At 39.6% G+C, this 19,941-nt stretch overlaps 1 protein-coding gene across 3 annotated transcripts in view; it reads right to left on the bottom strand.

The window, feature by feature from the left end:
• LOC128867922 (plectin) overlaps positions 1–19,941 on the bottom strand; it is a 226,479-nt gene that overhangs the window by 114,553 nt on the left and 91,985 nt on the right. For 2 of the 3 annotated variants that reach the window (XM_054109547.1, XM_054109546.1), the window contains exon 1: positions 1,850–5,602. The exons of the other annotated variant lie outside the window; for it this stretch is intronic. In XM_054109547.1, the coding sequence (XP_053965522.1) occupies positions 1,850–1,876 (27 nt within the window). In that variant the 5' untranslated portion in view covers positions 1,877–5,602. Of the gene's footprint in view, positions 1–1,849; positions 5,603–19,941 lie in introns of those variants that run through there. 3 annotated transcript variants of the gene reach the window in all.

A 19,941-nucleotide genomic window follows, 5' to 3' on the forward strand; every position in this document is an offset into this window, starting at 1 on the left:
TAAATAAGGAGTATTACCTAAGTTATGCGCCGTTTACGTGAAGTAATATGAAAAAAATGCTCGGAATTGTGGCTTTTGCATAATGATAATGCAGCTGCTCACTCACCTTTGCTTGGGAGAGATTATTTGGTTAAAAACAACACCGTTATCATGCCTCAGCCAGCGTATTTACCAGAATTTGCCCCCTGCGACTTTTTTCTATACCCAATATTGAAGAGACCTATGAAAGGACGGCGTTTTGCAACGACAGGTGATTGTAAGTTAAGTTTCAGAAATAAAGTAAAAAACCTTATAAACGAATTTTGTTGATTTTTGTTAAGTTTCAGCCTTAAAAAATTTTTATAAAAAATTTTGTTGATTTTTAGTTAAATTTCAGCCATAAACAAGTTTTATAAACAATTTTGTTGATTTTTAGTTAAGTCAGCAATAAAAAAATTTTTATAAAAAAATTGTGGTGATTTCTAGTTAAGTTTCAGAAAAAAACAAACAATTTTTTTTAAATTTTGTTGATCTGAGTTAAGGTTTAGCCATGAAAAAAACTTTATAAACAAATTTTTTTGATTTTTAGATAAGTTTGAAAAAAACTTGGTACAAAATTTTGGTGATTTTTGTTTACGTTTCAGCCTTAAAAAGTTGTATTAAAAATGTTTTTGATTTTTAGTTAAGTTTCAGCCGTGAAAAAAAACTTTATAAAAAATGTCGGTGATTTTTAGTTACGTTTCAGTAAAAAAAAAATTGGTGAAATTTAGTTAAGTTTCAGCCATGAAAAAATTTTTATAAAATAAATTTTGGTGAATCTTAGTTAAGTCTCAGCCATGAAAAAATTTTTATAAAAAAATTTTGGTGATTTTTAGTTAAGTTTTAGCAATAAAAAACTTTTTATAAAAAAATTGTGGTGATTTTTAGTTAAGTTTCAGCCGTGGAGAAAAACTTTATATAAAAGTTTGGTAAGTTTTAGTTAAGTTTCAGCCTTAAAAAATTTTCATAAAAAATTTTGTTGATTCTTAGTTAAGTTTCAGCCATGAAAAAATTTTCATAAAAAATTTTGTTGATTCTTAGTTAAGTTTGAAGAAAAACTTGGTACAAAATTTTGGTGATTTTTATTTACGTTTCAGCCTTAAAAAGTTGTATTAAAAATGTTTTTGATTTTAGTTAAGTTTCAGCCGTGCAAAAAAGCTTTATAAAAAATTTTGGTTATTTTTAGTTAAGTTTCAGCAATAAAAAAATTTTTATAAAAAAATTTCGTAGATTTTTAGTTAGGTTTCAGTAAAAAAAAAAAATTTGGTGTTTTTAGTTACGTTTCAGCCATAAAAAAAATTGTATAAAAAAATTTGCTTCAACTCTGGCAAGTTTTTGCATGCAAATATCATTGGCACTTCACAGATTATCGATTTACTGATGAATTATTTGCATGCCTGGTTTTGCCTAACAGTATTTTCTTTTGTTTATGCTTGCTTTTGTTGTAGGGGTAGTGTTCAAGTAGGTGTTAGTGGTAGTGGTGGTGGTAGTAGTAGCAGTGATGTTAATTTTATTTCAATATTTTATGCTGGCAAATTTGGATTTCCACATTAAATGGCTGACTGACTGACTGTTTGATTGATTGACTAGTTGACTGATTGACTGATTGTCTGTTTGGTGCTTTCAATCTACGTATGCGAGTTTACGGTGCATGAACAACAATTAGATGATCGATGACTGGTGGTGACTTGATTGTTTTTCATTGATGCAATTGCTGATGCTTGGCATGCTTATGCTTATTTGGTTTTTGTTATTGTTGCTATATGAATGTTGCGGCAGCGCGCAGCTGGTGCTGGTGATTGGCACGCAACTGCAGCACGCGCAATACTACCTTATAGTAGACGTAGGCATTGTCCATAAGTTAGCGAACGGCGCGCGGTGTGTGAATGAAATGCCTTGCAGTAGATTTGTTGGTTTGCTACTTTTTTCGCGCCTGACGAACGGCGTGAACGCTGCTAGGATGCGCGGGTCAAAAAAGTAAAAATTAAAAAAGAACCGAACGCTACTTGGCTGCCGGTGCTGGTGGTTTTTAGCTTTCGGTAAGCAGATATTTTCGGTGTAGTTGGGTTGGCAGGTGAGCGAGACGACTGCTCGTTGTGCTTATGCTACGCTTAGTGTAATTTTAGCACTGCTTAGCTGTTAACTTTTTCCCTTTTCCATGTATGTAATTGTAATTGAGCGCTTTGCTTTGCTTGTGGTATTTGTGGTTTTTAATTTTTGTTCCTTTGTTTTTTGTGTTATTTTGCTTGTTCTTTCTTCTTGCTCAATATTTGTTTCTTGGTAGTATTGCTATTTATACATGTGCTTGCATGTATGCGTATATGTGTGTATGTGTGTTTGTCGTTGTTGGTACGAATGCAGTGAAGTGGCAGTAAATGTGTTGCTTGAGTGAACAGCCAGCGTTAGCTGATATTGCAACTCTTTTGGCTTGCTTGTGGTGCCGCAACTCCTTTTGCAGCGCGACCTTTGCTTTACTTTTCCCCGTTTCCTTTACTTTTTCTCACCACCAACTGGCACGTCGCCTTCCAGCACGCCAGCTCCCTTCGCGCTTGCCCTTCTACAGCCAACCAAGTAACACTTATTAGCTGGCCCAACACGTCGTATGAGCAACTTTAGTTGCACTTTAAGCGGACTGTGTTGGCGCACACTTTAGACGCTTTTGCTTTACTTAAATTTTTTTTAAATTTTTCTTTCTTTTTTCTTGCTTTTTTCTTTTTAAAAGTCGCCCTTTGCTTTTCGCCTAGTTTTGCTTAATGCGCTTATTGTTTTGTTTGCTATGCGCCTTCCTCCCTCGGTTTTTTTCCAGTTTTGTTCGTCGTTTCACTGCTTTGTGCTTATCTGCATTTACAGTTACTTGATATCTGAGCGCTCATATTTTTCGCGCTGCCCATAACTTTATCCGCAATTCTATGCCTATGCAACAAAGAGACGCGCATACATACACATACACATAAGTGAGGTTGCAAGTTTGGTATTTATTATTGACTGGCTCGTGGCTGCGCTTTGTCTTACAGATTTGTGCCTGCCTTGTGTTGCTTAGCTATTCCCTAATTTCTGCTCGAATGGCTAAAAATACAGAATTTGCCTATTTTGCCCAGTCTGCTTTGTTGTGCCTATTCTTATTTTGCGCCGCTCTGTCCTTGTTGCTGGCTGGGAGTCTGCACGTCCTCGACTGTAGCGTTGCTACACTCGCGTCTGTCGTTTACTCGCTTTTGCCCCAAAGGGTCAAATATGAAAAGCTGCGCTGCGCTGCGCCGCTCTGCTATTTTGCTTATTGTTACTTGCACCTTTGTTGTTGTTGTTATTTTTTTTGCGTGTTTTTCTTTTTTTTTTCTTATGCTGCTGGCGGCTGCTGGTTCACTTGAAATTTGTCCCGATTTCGTTGTCGCCGTTATTGCTGCTAGTTATTATTGTTGTTGTAGTTGCCACAGTTAGCGCAGTGCTATTGTTGTTGCATTTGCTTTTGTTGCCTCTTTATTCGCTTGTCTCGTTTCTTTTCTTAGTTATTCGTTATTCGTTTTGCTTTTTTTTTTAGAAAATATTGATTTTGCTTTGGTCACAGCAGCAGAATTACAAAAACAAAAAAAATTTACTTTTACTTCACATAACTTTTTTCGCTTGCCTTAAACACAAAACGCGGTGGTTTTTTATTTTTTTCAAAAACTTAATAATTTTTCTATAATTTTTTGCTTATCGCGAATTTGCTTTTCGTTGCCTCTTGCGAACTGGCAGCGCTCGTTGGCTAAATTGGTGGCTACGTAAACACTCGCGTACTTCTGCTGCTGCAGTTTGTAATTTGTGAAAAGGCACAATAATCAGTAATTGAATGACATCCTTTTCAAGGACTCGTTTTCTCGTTTTCGTCACTTTTTTTGCTTTACAGGCAATCGCACTAACGTAACCACAAATATTCGCAATGCTCTTTTCTGTGGCAATTTAATTGATATGCGTTTTTCCGTTTGCGCCACATGCGAAACGTTACAACTCCGCGTAGTTTTTTTATTTTAATTAAAAAAAATGAATTTTGTTTAACGACTTCAGGCGCTTCACGACTTCGCGTTTTCTCTTTCGATTTACGCTTTTTTTCACGAATTATGCAAATCCTTCGCCTTCAAGGCTACTCAGCAGCATTTAACGCACGATTTGCCTATATTTTTTGCTTTCATGCCTTAAATTTTTAAGCTTTTCGGATGCCACTTTTCCTTTGCCCGATGCACGAGTGTGCCTACGTAACCCGTTACCGCGTGCGTCTCTAGATTTCTACGCGAAATACGCGCAACACACATTCGCTGCTACTTGCTGGCTGCCTGCCTGACTGTCTGACAGTGGACACACTCCGCTATGTTGTGCTGAATTTATTTTTATTGCACTAAATCACTAACATTTTTCTCATATATTTGTGCTTAGGCGTGCGCGCGAGTGTGTGTGTTTGTGTGTGTGTAGGCGAGGAGCGAGTCGACCGAGTGGCGCTATTACAATTGCTTTGATATCCGTTTTGCGTCTTTTAGCCTCAACGTTGCGTACACAACTGCCCGCACCAGCTGCCAGCGAAGCTTTTCAGAGCGCTTCTGGTGACATGGAGGAGCATCGCCTTTGCTGCGCTGAGAATTGCATTTGCCAATTATGCTGTGGGCGCCGCGCATGCAACACCACACAAAAGCTCACTCGTACGCTACTATCATCACATTGCATGTGCTGAGCTTCCAGTGCGCTTCCAGTATGTTTCCGCCTCGCTTGCGTCATTGGGTGGCGCGCTCTCCCCAATATGCAACTTATTTGCTCTCACTTCGTTGTATTATTGTTAACTCTCTCTGTTTTGCCTCCTCTTAAGGCGCGCATGCTCTCGCATCTCACGAAGCTTTTACTTTGAGCCATCATTCGTGACGGGGGACGCAAGGTGAGGGAGAGGGAAACGGCTTGAAAGCTTATGCTGCGCTTACGCCAATAGCGCCAAGCGTAAGCTCATCTTGTAGTGAGGATTTCGGTGTTATTGATTTGTCTGCTTTGTAAGTACCGTATACTTGACACCATGCGTTCACGCGTATGAAAATGTTTGTGCTGTACTCGTACACGAGTGTGTGTGTGTTTGTGAAAGAGAGTGTGTGTGCGTGCATATTTGCTAGTTGGTCACTGCTGTGAGCATTAACTGCTGGCATTACTGTTGCTGCATTCTTCGTTTTTGTTTTTATTTTGGCATTTTCTTTTTTTCTATTTTTTTTATGGCCGCTGCTATCCTTGTACCCATTTGCAGGCGCTCATTTGTGTGCCCGTGTGTTTACTTTGGTAGGAAATAAAACCGTAGATTTTATGTTTACGACAGTTTCATGTGTGTGCGTGCATGTGTATATGTATGTGTAGGTATATTTTTGGCACACAGATTACTTGACAGCCCCAATTCAACATTTTCGCATGTGAAATTTCGTTAAGCGCGTAGGCAAGAGCAGCGTTACCATACAATGAAAAATATCTGAATTTCGTTTTTATATTTTACCGCAATGAGAAAATTTTTAAAAGCGCCGCATTTGTTAAAATTAGAAACTGCAACCGGCGCAACTGTCGTAAAAGTGCGCAAGGGAAATTAAATTTGAAGAAACCTTCCAGGACAAGCATCAGATAAAGTTGATAAAAAAAAAAAAAAAAAAAAAATTAAATAAAAAAATTTTTTTGAAAAATAGTTGCGCGATACAGCAAGAAATATTGCTCAGAAAGCATTCCAATCAATCAGTCAATCAGGTATTGAAATTCTAAAGATTTATAGTTTTTACTCATAGGCGCTTAACAGACATGCAATGTGGTTTTTATAAGTAAATATGACTTTCTAAAAATACGCCGCGCACTCCGGCCTGGCTATATTCAAATACTCGATACATGGGTTCCTCACGAACCGAGAAAAACGCGATGAACGCAACGCATTAACAGCCGCGATTTGCTAAAGAAATGTAATGAAAATGAACCATTTTTAAAACGACTGATAACTGGCGTTTACCGATGATGAGATGGGTTGTTTACAACAATACCAAGCGGGAAAGATCGTGGAGCAAGCCAGGTGAACCAACTCAGACAGCATCAAAAGCTGATATTCACTGCGAGGAGTCTCCAACTTTCCCCGCTAAATCCACGGCGACCCTCTTTACCACCTGGACAAAGGAGGTCAAACTGTCCCTCAGGTTAAAAGTCGATGACACACCAATTCCGACGGTAAACAATCCCAAAATTTTGGGTGTGACCTTTGACAGTTTGCTCTCCTTCTCAGCGCATACAACCGCAATTTGCACTAAGGTCCAAAGTTGCAACAAGGTCCTCAAATCGCTGGCCGGCAGCACTTGGGGCAAAGACAAAGAACTGTTGCTTTCGACATTTAAGGCAATTGGCCGGCCGGTTCTAAACTATGCTGCGCCTGTCTGGTCGCCTGGAACTAGTGATTCGCAGTGGACAAAGCTTCAGACATGTCAAAATACCGCCATTCGGACAGCGACCGGGTGCCTCCTGATGTCCCCTATTCAACACCTTCACAACCAGGCACAAATGCTCTCTGCAATGGAGCACAATAAATGGCTCAGCACATTAGGTTTCACCCTTGTAGACACCTGCTTGAGCCTGAGCCACCTACTAGGCGCGTCAGGAGACACCTTTTAAACTATGCCGACGAGATCCAGGACACAACCCGACGAAACAGCAAGTTTCCTGGGCCTACCTTCAGATGAGCCAGACAAAGACGACCGCTTCTGACGGGGCTTCTATTACTGTTAAAGCAACAACAACAAGAACAAAGCTGATAATCATCTAAATAAGGTTTTGTTATCGGTTTGGTGGGATTACAAAGGAATTGTCTACTGTCGACTCTTCCCTCCTATCCGAACGATCGATTTTGAGATCTACATTGAAACGAAATTAAAGAATGCAGTTGAAGAAAAGCGGCTTGAATTGACAAATCGAAAAGGTATTGGATTCCCTCATGACAATTCAAGGTCACTCACATCTTTGGCCACTCGGAAAAAATTACTCGAGCTTGGTTGGGATGTTATGCCACATCCACCATATAGACCTGACCTTGCGTCTTCGATCGAAATGTGCTATACATTACAGAATAAAGTTATTTAGTTCCATGAAAAAATTGTCTTTGATTTTCTAAAAAAAATCCGCAATTACTTAGTTGCCAAACCCAATATTTTCAGCGGTTATTTTAGCTTCTGTAGGTAGCTCAATGTATGCCAAAAACAATGAAAAAGGTAAGGAATTAAAAAATAGATACTTGCGATAATAAGAAATGAATTATAAATGTATTTGCATGCAAATGCATGTAAATATAGAGGGACTGCCGAAAGAGAGTTGAAACGGTCAAGATTAGAGTTGGGGACAGTATTATCGAGTTAAAGCCATACGTGAAATACTTAGGCGTCTTAGTAGACTACCGAATTAGCTTCCGATACCACTTGGAGTACGCTAGCAACAAAGCTGCGACTGCGACAGCAGCCCTGGCTAGAATAATGGCGAACATTGGAGGACCAAGACAGCAGGCAAGACTGGTCCTGGCTGGAGTAGTGAAGTCTATCCTCTTATATGGCGCGACAGTTTGGCGCGATGCATGCCAACACGCTTTATACGTACGAAGCAGTGAGTCCACGTACCGCATGTGTGCTCTTATAGTCTGCCCTGACTTCAGGACAGTCTCAGAAGATGCGGCACTCATCATAGTTGGTCTATGCCCACTCGACTTGATAGCGCAGGAGATGTGCGAAATGAGTCGTATGAGGAACAACCAAGCCCAATGCGACCAGCTGGCACTGACAAAATCAATAAACCACCGCTGCATGGACCTGTGGCAGACGCGATGGGGCAGTGCAAATAAAGACAGGTAGACCCACCGTCTCATCCCCAACGTTGAAACTTGGCTCCAAAGAAAGCACGGAGAAGTAGACTTCTATCTCTGCCGAATACTAAGTGGTCATGGCTGCTTTAAAGCGTACCTTCACCGCTTTGGACACGAAGACGCCCCCGGCTTTGTTAAAAAAAAGGTCAATTTCATAGCACAAAAACCAGTTGTGCAAAGGAAATATTTAATCTCTTGAAACTGCCCGAAAAAACACACTGCAGCGAAAGTATTAAGGAATTCCGGAGCTTTCGATGCTTTGTGCCAGCTACGGCCTTCATTGTAATAAAAAAATATCGCTCACCTTCAAGGTCGTTGTGGAATATTAGCAGCTTAGCGGGTGCGTAACTTTAAGCCACGTAGTTATGTAGTTTGCCACGAAGCTTCACTGCAACGCACACACAACAATTTCGTTTATGAATTTTAGCTTCAATTTCATGTGCGAACTCAAATTCACTCGAATATATCGCCACTATTAGGAAATTTTGCTCCCACTGAATAGATTTTTTGTTTCTATTCTAAAACGACGAAATCAATTCGACTTTAACTTTTTATTATTTTTATTACCGAGCGCACTATTTTATTAAAGTAATCTCATCACCAACGAGAAACGAAATTGTTTGCCACTTATGTGCGCCAATTTTCTCTATTAAAAGCAGTTTCAACTGCAAACTGCGGCCATGGCGGAGCCAACAAATTGCGTTTTCTGTGTTGATATCCTTGAATTTGCCATTAAAGTCAAGCGATTGCTGCTCGCAACATAGCCAGCAAGTACGCGGCAAGACGTTAAACTAATTTTGCACTACATTTTGCTGCATTTAAAGATCATTTGCTGTGCCAGTGATGCGCGTGTATGCAAATCTACACTGGCTAGTGTGTGTGTGTGTGTGTGCATGTGCGTATGCTGTGTAGGTAAATGCAGTGAGGAACAATGCACTTTGCAGTACTTTGCTGTAATTGCAGGTAGACACATCTACACGTCCATCATTCGTAATCACATATGGGTACATACCTATACCTGTGTATGTGTGTGTGTTTGGGTGGGCGTAGCTCAATAAGCGCAAAGCTACTAGAATGCAGCACTTAGCCCGGGGCTATGTTGTTGATGGGGCGATCCACGTGTGGGAGCTGCAACTGTACAGTGTCGATAAATCAATAGTTTGACATTTAAATTTAAATTGCTTGCAAGTCTTCGCATACGTCACCTCGACGCCCTCGACATGCAAGTCGTTGCTTTCGTAACCAAGCCGGCGGCTCATACATACCTATATAGTACACGTATGTATATGTGTATGTGTATGTGGGTAGAAATTTACAACTGATTGCATTTCCACCTTTTGTGTGTTTCTTTTTTCATGCACAGTTTTTCTTTGTGATTGTGCGTGCAATGACGACGTGGGGTGTATTTTTCGCCTTTTTTTGTGCTTGGCATTAACTGGAAACTCAACAATGGAACACCTTCGAGTGTATTTCTGCCATGAGAAAGCATATCATAAAAGTGATCAATCATTCGGACTCGACTTAAAACTGTTGGCCCCTCCATTTATGGAACATCAAGACGAACGCCTCAAATAAAGGGGTTTCCAATAATCGGTGTTACAGGTAAATGGATTGCGCTATCGAGAGATAATAAACAATTTTTTATGGCCGGAATTGGATGGTATTAATCTGGACAACGTTTATTTTTAACAAGGCGGCGCTACGTGCCCCACAAGCAACGAAACTATTGATCTTTTACGGAAAAAGTTTCCGGACCGTGTTATCTCTCGAAGAGGTGATCACAATTGGCCACCGAGATCTTGTGATTTAACATCTTGTGACTTTTTTCTTTGGGGCCACGTGAAAGAGAAGGTCTACGCCAACAGCCAACAGCCCAGGGTCAATTCCAGACCTCAAAGATGGAACTCGTGAGGCTATCGAGGACATAGGGCAGCCACTTTGCAATTCGGTTATGGAAAATTTCATGAAAAGGATATTGAAATATGGGAACAAACAATTCTATTGGAGTTTGTTTGAAAAAAATTGATTTTTTTGCCGCGATTAAGTTCCTTATCTTCACCTACAACCTCAAACAACCGTCAACATTGACAAACATGAAACGTCGGGACGCCTGGAGACTCAGAACAATCACAACTGGCTTTTGGTCTGTCAGTGACAAGCAGCCTTAATGGGCATCCCTCACTGCCAGTTGTAAGTAACCAAAGAAAAAAGAAACGATTTTCATTATCCTCTATGAATGCTCTGCCTTATGGAAGGAGAGAATGTCAGTCCTTGGCCAACCACTGTTAGACAGTCTCGAGAAACTGTATAGCCTAGACATAAACGACCTAATTAGGTCCTTAAACTGCACAGACTGGATATAGTCATGCCGTAAATAACCGTTAATCAAGTCGGTAGCGAGTGTGTGGCAACAAAATAGTGCGGAAGCGCTAGTTGAATTCGGGATGAATCACCACTTTAACCAAGCAACCAAGTTCCTTGCTGAGCAAAATAAATCTCCACAGATTGTTATGAAAGTGTTGGAATGCGTGTGCGGGGACTTCTGTCCAGCAAAAGCAATAATTTATAATTTTCTTGCTCCACTAAACCGAGATAGAGAGTTTATTCAAGATGAGCGCCGCTATGACTAACCGATTGAGGAGATATGCTCAGTTAGTGTTAACAAAAGCGCGAACACGCAGGTTTGAGAAAGCAATAAGTCGCAGAAATATTTGCAGTATCATCTAAGAAGATTGCTCATCAACGTTGACCAATCAGCGGAAGGCGGGCGCTGCGAGTGCTCAAACAACTTCGTAAGTCATATAGAGTGGTGTGTTGCTACGAATTTTTTAATCCTTTTAGCGAGAACAGGTACAAAATAAAAAAAATAAAAAATACTACAGAAAAAATGGCGAGGTGTTTGGCTAAGCTCTTCTCCTATTTGTGGCGTCTTGCTGTTGTTCCATGAACAGGTAAGCCAACTGGAAAAGTACCTGTTATGGTTGATGCTTTCATCCAAGAAGAGGTCTTGACGGCCATCTGCAAGCTGAACCACAATGGGAACTGGTACGGCCCCTGTCTAGCATTGGAAAACAGAAAATATATCAACCTCGATCCAACGATTCTCTCCATGCCCCTTGGCTCCATACCATCAAAAGTCGTACTTGACAAGAGATGCAGTGTGGTGTTGCCAGAGACTCAGTTGTGGTCAAACTTTGAAAATGAGCCCGGCAAACACTGGTTTCGCATTTTTAGGGATGGCTCCAGGACCGAGCATGGATCCGACTCTGGGGTCTACGTGGAATCCAGCAGGACAAAAATGCACTTCGCTCTTGGAATGCATGCATCTGTGTTCCAAGCATCTGCTGTTCAACAAGCGATGAACTTTGATGTGGATAACAGATGGAGGGGCAGATCTGTATGTGTCTGTAGCGACAGCAAAGCTGCGCTCATGGCCTTGGACAGCCCCCCAATCACATCAGGGGTAGTCGAGTCCTGTAAATCCAGGCTGAACTAGTTGGTAGAGATAATAGCCTGATGCTAACGCGAGTCCCGGGGCACGAGGGCATCGTGGGTAACGAGACCTCTGACTACTTAGCTAGGATGGGGTCTGGGCCAAAGAAGTTCTGCCACTTACTTCTGCAGCCATTAAAGCCACGGTTAGGAAATGGGTTTCTACAACCCACAAGCGAACTTGACTGACTGAGAGGAGGACCGCATACAGCTGGTTGGACTGATGACGGGCTACATTCTATGGGCAAAGCAGATGAAAAAGGTGGGAATTTCAGACAGTGCCCAGCATGTGGAGAGGAGGATGAGACGGCGGACCACTTTCTGTGCATCTGCCCAGCCTACGCTCGAATCAGGTTTGAGGTCTTTGGCACTGCTGTGTTAAGAAGCGACCACCTTGGCTCCTTGGCACGACAAGATCTACTGAGATTTCTTCGGAGATCGGGTAGATTTAAAGAAAATTAAAAGGGAATCTAAGTGTAGTACAATGGACTTAATTAATGTCTGAGTGCTGCACTTGCTAGCTGTCTCGACAAAAAACAAAAAAAAAAAAAAAAAAAAAAAACACAAAGGAAAACAAAACCTCTTATGTGAATGAAACTTGGTATCAACACTTTGCATGAGTTCAGGCAAAAATAAAAGGTGGTAATCGCACCTTCGAGGTGGCCTATTGAAATCGCCGAGGCGGCTGACTGACAACGCTAATAAAGAACTTGATGGGCAAAATTTCGATCATGCCATGGGCTGCGTGAAGATCGTCTTAGTCCATGTTTTCAATTTTCAGCCCCAAAAATCGTTTATCATGCCTCACTGCGCTCTTTAGGCGTACAAGGTGACACAGCCGCTCTTAAATGATCGCTACTGCTTTCTGGTGCTCAGGCAGCATCTTTTTAGACGATTTTAGAAGAATAATTCTAAATAAATGGATTTTTCATGAAAGATTTCATGTGAAAATGAGCTATAAAGGTCATTAGAACTGAGTACAGAACTACTCGAGGTTAGAGTACTGCCTTATCGAATTTGAAAATCGGGTAATTAGTAACCGAGTAATAATAAAAAAATCATTTCAGCAGAGGAATAAAAAAAGTGTTTGTGGCGCCGAAGTTCTTCAAGTAAATTTAATTTTTTAAAGGACTTTTAATTCAAAAGACTAAATTTTAAGAATTTCGTGATTTTTTTGACAAGAAACTCAATACTATTTTTTTCAGAAACTGGAGCGTTTGGAGGGGTTTTTTTAGAATTTCGTGATCATATAAAGTTTTTTTTTCAGAGTATGAAAATACTTCTATGTTTTGGCGTTTTTTTAGTCTTTTCTTATAAAAGGGGATGGAATATTGGAGAATTTGGCTGAAGACTCAAACAAATTTTTACCTTTTTTTAGAAATTAAATAAACATTTTTTTAGTTTTTCATTCATTTTTTTTTTTAGAAATTAAGGGCTATCGAAATTTTGTAAATTTCGCAATATTTTTTTTTTCAGATAATAAAAGTTTTATAAAAGTTTTTTAAGAATTTCGTGATCGTATAAAGCTTTTTTTCAGAGTATGAAAATATTTCCAAGTTTTGGCGTTTTTTTTTGCCTTTTTTAACGAAAGGGGATCGAATATTTAAAAATTTGGCTGAAGACTCAATAAAATTTGTTGCTTGTTTTTATAAACTAAATAGTAATTTTTTTTAGTTTTTTATTCATTGTTTGTTTAGAAATTAAGGGCTATCGAAATTTTGAAATTTTCGCAATTTTTTAAATAATATTTTTTTTTCAGATAATAAAAGTTTTATAAAAGCTTTGTAAGAATTTCGCGATGATATAATATTTGTTTGTGGGAATATGAAGATCAAATTTTTTAAAAATTCGAGAGTTAAAAAAATTTTTTTTTTCGCTTATTTTGTTTTTTTTTTTTTAATGACAATAAAGGGGATCGAAAGTTTGAGAATTTGGCTGAAGACTCAATAGAATTTGTTGCTGTTTTTTAGAAAATAAAGAGTAATTATTAAATTTTATGAAGTTTTTGCTTCTTTTTTTTTAGAAAATAAGAGTTACCGAAATATTGAAAATTTTCTGATTTTTTCAATTATATTCTTTTTATTTTAGATAATAAAAAGTTTTATAAGAATTTCGTGATCATATAAAATCTTTTTTTTTGGTATATGAAGATCAACATTTTTAAAAATTCGAGAGTCAGCAATGATTTTTTTCGCTCATTTTTTTGGTTTTTTTAAGGGGGGAGCCTGCTTTAGAAGCTTCAAAAAATCGTTTTTTTTTGCATAAATGTCTTCTCAAACTATCCAAGAATGTGTATTCAAAGTTTCATAAGCGAATTAAAGATATTTTCGGAGTTACAGAAGAAATTGTGAGCACGCGTCGAGCAGATATACGAGCGGCCGGATCGCTCGAAGTGCGATTTCTCGATTTCAATTTTTCCTGATTGGCGGGAGAGATAGGGAAAAAGATAAACTTCCTATCGAAACGAAATAACATTGATTGCATTCGGAATTTAATTCTCTTCTAGTTGAACCTAAAAAAGCTTAAGAAAGTTATGACAAACCCACTTTTTAAACAATCTAAATTGAATTTGTTTTTCCAAACAAATTAATTTTTTTTAATTAGCGAAAAATTGTTGAATTTCTCACTTTTTGTTTAATTTTCTTGGTTTAACTAGAAGCTTTACTATACTCAAATAAAATTTTTTCAGGGTTTTGGTTTCAGATGAAAATTGCGACCTGCATCTTTCCCGCCGCACAACACATGCACACTCGAGGCGCCTCGGCAAAATACTTGTACCACGCATAATATGACATATATTTTAATGAAAAAATTTAATTTTAATGAAAATTGAAAAAAATGAGAAGACTGCTGAAATATATAACAATAAAACCTGAAATTTTCGTTTCAATCGAATATTTCTTTCCTTCCCAAAAAAACCACGAAATAATCGATTTTTGAAGCCTCTAAAGCAGGCTCCCCCCTTAAAGAAAATAAAGGGCATCGAAAGTTTCAGAATTTCGTGATTTTTTGCGATACTATTCTTTTTTTCAGAGACTGAAGTGTCTTGAAATTTGTTTTTTTCTGAAAATTTAATCGTTTGAAATTTCAAAGTTCTTAAAAAAACAAAAAATAAAAAAAAAATTAATAAATAAAATTTTCAAAGTCCTTTAAAGAATTGCGGTACCATAAAAACTTTTTTTATCATATAAAGTTTTTTTTCTGAATAAGAAAATATTTCTTTATTTTGGCCATATTGCGTGCTGGAAAATTTTCTTCTTACTGCAATAGCAACATCATCCGCGTAGGCTGCGATGTAGGCTCCACTCTCCTCCAGACCCTTTAGCAAAACATATATTGCCAGCACGCAGAAAAGAAGAGAGAGAGCACACTGGCTTGAGGTGTTGCTTTGCTAACTTTACTCCGTATCTTTGAAGCTCTTAGGGTAGCAGTAACAAATCTGCGCATTAGCATGTTTTTGATAAAAACAACCAAAACCCCGGAAATCCCCAAATCAGTCGGAATGGTAAAAATCAATGTGGTTGCCTAGATAAGTGTGAGCCATTTGGTCACAATCAACTACTCCACCTGCAGTCTAGATTTAGCCTCTTCAAATAGTTATTCACTTTGAGAAATAATGAAAATATACTTCGAGGAAAAAATTTAACAGCTGAGGACGAAGTGAAGTTGGGATTTTTCGCTATATTTTGAAGGTATTTTTTGCTTACAAAAATAAATTATATTAATCAACTGAGAAGCGTACGAATCTTGCACTGAAATGAACTTCATAACGAGTAGCGAAAATAATTTCATTGTAAATTTCACACCCTTTTTCCATCATTGCTCGAATTTTTTGGCCTCCCCTTCGCAGGTAGCTGCATACTGTTTGCTTGCATGCGCGAGTGTTTGTGTGCTGTTGTTTTTGTATGCTTCGCTTTATTTATTTGCATGTTTATTACACTATTACTTTTTCGCAATTTACTTTGTTTTGTTGCCGTCGGCTGCTTTATGTTGCAAGTAAGTAGTGTCTAATGTGGCACATTGTTTGCCTTTGCTGTTTTTGCCATTTCCGCCACCGTCGCCAATGCCAACACAATCGTCAGCGCCGCTGAATGCAATCATTATCATTTGTCGTTTTTTCGCCATTTTTGCGACTCACCGCCACCCACTTGCCACTCACCACACTCACCATTTCCCGTCAAACATTGAGCAGCATTTTGTTATGCAAATTACAAATCCGCGGTTGCATAAATGGGTGTGTGAAAAGATGTCTACTTTTGGTTGCATGCTTTGCTAGCTCCAATGGCAGCTACGGCTGATGTGACGTACGCCAGGTGGCATGCCGAATGTCATTCATTTCGTTTGCAACACTTGAATTGCACTTCAATTCCAGGCACTTCACGCGACAACTTCACAACGGGCAACTGGCATGCCGACGTTGCACACACACACGCGCGCGCATACTCGCGTACCAGCATTTGTGGCATGTAATTACGAACGGCGCAACTTTTTAATAAATAAGAATTGTGGCGACACAAACAACGAAACGAAGAAAGGTTGAAGCGAATTAGAAAAAAAAGTAAGCGGTGTAACTTCAAAGCCACACAATGCCAGACTGGCAAGCGAAACATCTGCCGTATGCCCCACCTGGCGTATGAGCAACTTTGTTAGCAGCCAGCAAGTCGAGGAATGCGCACAGTGCAGGAGGCTGCCCATACAGGTGAGCCACACACATCTACGTCTGCGAAAGTCTATGCACTGGCTTGGCACGAAATTAGACGCTCACACACAGCCGCACTCACACACAGCCGCACTCACACACACTCTAATATGCGTTTCTTTGCTTAATTACTCCTACAGGCTTGCTTGTGTCCCCTTTTATGCTTCGCTCATCATTCATGCCACACGCATGCACACACAACTTCGCTACTTAGCTTCATTGCCAACAGTGTGGTCGCATTATGCTGATGTTGCACACAACTCCGTCACTACCGCGCCGCATATTTTCTTGCACACCGCTGCCATCACAACCGAATGCATAAACGCGGTTGGCGCTGGTAGTTCGTATAATTATTTTATTTCAACCATCCTTAAAATTCTTAAACTACCTTCTGGCATTCAATGTCGATTTTGTTGTTCTCTAAAGGCTATTGTGCACTTTGCCTGCATTATCGGTGCTCTTATTTAGTCACTTTGCTTTTATTTTTGCCACGGCTGCATGCCACAATATTCACTAAAGTTTATGGCAAACTTCTCATCCTTTAATTGCAGTTAACTTGACTGTATAGAAATACAAGAGTGTGTGTGTTGGTATGCGCATTCGCCTTGGCTTTGGAAAATTTCATAAGTGCTGATTAAAATTCTAAAAATAGTAGCAGACACTCCTGAGCTTCTATTGGCATTGCAAAGATGTGCCACTTGCCCCTAAGTTGCCGCAACTTGCCACTTTATTAATAATAAACAGCGTGCGTATGCAGCGAAATTGCTGGAGTCATGATCGGGTGGGGGAATAAATTAGGTTAGGACGAGGCGCCGCAATGTTACCAACAACATAAAAGTAGTGCGTGAATTCTTTAAAGGGGTAAAGCATAGCTTAAAATGAGTTTTTCTTAAATGGCAAGAGTTAAAATACATATTTTTGCTGAAGTAGGGCCGCTGCCGTAGTCTAATGAATTTGTAGGTCTGAATCGCCAAGCGAAGGTAGAAAAAGTTTTTTCTAATAGCAAGCACCCCTCGGCAGGCAATGACAAGCCTCCGAGTGTATTTCTGCCACGATAAAGCGACTCATAAAAAATATCTGCTGTTCGGAGTCGACTTAAAAGTGTAGGTCCCTCCATTTGTGGATCAACATCAAGACGCACGCCACAAATAGGAGGAGAAGCTCGGCCAAACACCCAAAAAGGGTGTACGCGCCAAATATATATATATATATATTAGGGCGGGTCGATTTAAAAATCGCTCATTGCTCTGTGAAAATCGTATTCTAGGGATCAAGATAAGAAACTTTGCCGAAGGAACCATACCTCTGAAACGAATTCTGATGTCCCCCAATTTGGGTCGAACAAAAAATCCCACATTGACCCATTTAGAGTGCTCCAATCGAGTCCAAATGTATGACCGACCCCCACTAACTTTGGACGGCCGATCCACCCATGCCAGTGGCACACCCCCTGGAACTCCCCTGGGGGGTTCCCCAAACAATCATTTCAAAATATCACCATTTTTGGCCTTTACATGAGAAAAGAAACTAAAAAGTTCGACCCGAATTGGGGGACATCAGAATTCGTTTTAGAGGTATGGTTCCATCGGCAAAGTTTCTTATTTTGATCCCTAGAATATGATTTTCACAGAGCAATGGCCGATTTTTTTGCCTCCCCAAAAATCGACCCGGCCTAATATATATATATATATATATATGATAGCCCAGAGGTTAAATTCATCGCACGGAACAGTGCACAGGCACCTGGTTCAGTTGGGAAAAGTTTCAGAGCTGGGAAAATGGGTTCCGCATACACTTTCCGTCGCCAACCTTCAGCAGAGAGTGAATGTGTGTTCTCAGCTGCTGCAACGGCTTGAAAATGAAAGTTTATTAAACCGTATCGTTACTGGTGATGAGAAATAGGTCCTTTACAATAATCCTGTTCGTAAACGCCAATGGTTAGATAAAGATGAAACACCAGAATCGACCCCTAGAGATGGCCTTCACCCCAAGAAGATTCTCCTGTCTATTTGGTGGGATATGGCCGGTATTGTTTATTATGAATTTCTGGAACCAAACGAGACGATAACTGCTGATTATTATTCCCATCAGCTATCAAACCTGAATGAGGCACTTAACAAAAATCGACCGTCTTTAGTGAATAGACGCAAAATTTTGTTTCACCACGACAACGCAAGACCTCATACCGCAAGTCACACATTAGGCAAGCTGAACGAGCTCGGATGGGAGCTAATGCCGCATCCGCCATACTCTCCGGATATTGCACCTTGTGATTATCACCTTTTCCGTGGACTTCAATCCCATATGAGCAAGAAAAACTACTCCTCAAAAGAAGCTGTAAAAAGGAATATCGAAGCGTATTTTGGCTCCAAGGACAGAACATTTTTTGAGCAGGGAATTAAAAATTTGCCTAAACTTTGCGAAGCCATTGTAAATAATGAAGGAAAATATATTATTGATTAATAAATACTTGAAACATCTTTTTTTATTAATTTTAAAACCACCTTTAAAAAATGCACGAACTTGTGGACTGATATCGTGAATAGAAACAAAGCGGTTTTGCACTACGACTTTAAGATCTTTTGCACCACTGAACGTGGCATAATACGGAATGCTATGCTGCAGATGAAGAAAATAACCATGATTGAGTTGTTGTTGTTGTTGTTTAAGTGATTTAGTATTTCTACAGAAAAAAGCCTAATAAGCGACTAGCGCCATCTTACTACCACTGTTCTCGTGTGATGTCGTGGTTTTTTGCTTTGAGTCAGGTCCATGTATAACAGCAAACCTTTTATCTCTATGCCTAAGATTTCCCTAATTTACTATGGGAAAGTCTTAACCACAGAGCAACATCTTGCTCTAGTAACACCTTCACACCCTCGGCCTTCAGCTTCTTTTTGTTATCTGCTTGACTATTTGAAAAGTTAGCTACTCTTGCACCAATTGCTGTGTAGTATTTTTATGATTTGCCTGCTTCTCTGATTGCTGGTAGTTCTGCCTGGAAGACGCTGGTATAGTCCGTACATCGAATCGATTTGGATAAGTTGAGCGGCTCCCACGCCACAGTTCATCTTAAAACTGTCAGTGTCTATTTCAATGTCGAGTCTACCAATTACCTCCTCTATCCTCTTTTCGGCTCTCGGTGGAAAACGTACCGTAAAATCTTTCTTGAAGTTAAGTTCAGGGGTTGTGAAGTCTGATCTGTTTGTGAGCAGTGAGACTCCCAGTAGCAGGATATTGCTATGACCATACAATCTTGTTGTCCAGCTTCCTATATCTATGAGTCTCACCGCGCTGAATGTGGCATTTGTCTTTATGTGCAAGTCTAGTAGTAACAGATGTGTTAGCACGTTAGGCGCTTGAGTAGGACTGGTGCTAAGCGCTCCTGTAGTTAGAATGCACGCTGATCTTTGTATTTTGTTCAGCTCGAGTTATTTGCATTTGTATCGGTCTTGCAATGGCTGTGTAGGACCCATCGGATAGCATTGGTTGAAGACCCCATTTTTAACCCAACATTCCCTTACACGCTTTCTTCATTCTATATTCTACATTGGACCTCCAGCTGAGTTTGGGATTTAGGATAACACTTCAAAATTTTTCTTGCTGGGCCAACGTAAGACTAACGCCGTTTAATGTTGTCAGACTAAAGTTTGGTATGTGGGTTTTATTAGTGAATAGTGAATAGCATCAGTTCAGTTTTACTCGGGTTCACACTTAAACCACAGTCTGTTGCCCAATAGCTGAGCAATCCCATAGCTTCTTCTATGATATTACTGATTAGTGTTGGAAATATTCTTGAAGCTACATATGATCACTTTGTCATGGAACTGCCTTAATTTCCTATCGGTCGAACGCAGAAAGG

Source organism: Anastrepha ludens, chromosome 6 (genome assembly GCF_028408465.1).
Source record: "Anastrepha ludens isolate Willacy chromosome 6, idAnaLude1.1, whole genome shotgun sequence".
Classification (NCBI taxonomy): domain Eukaryota; kingdom Metazoa; phylum Arthropoda; class Insecta; order Diptera; family Tephritidae; genus Anastrepha; species Anastrepha ludens.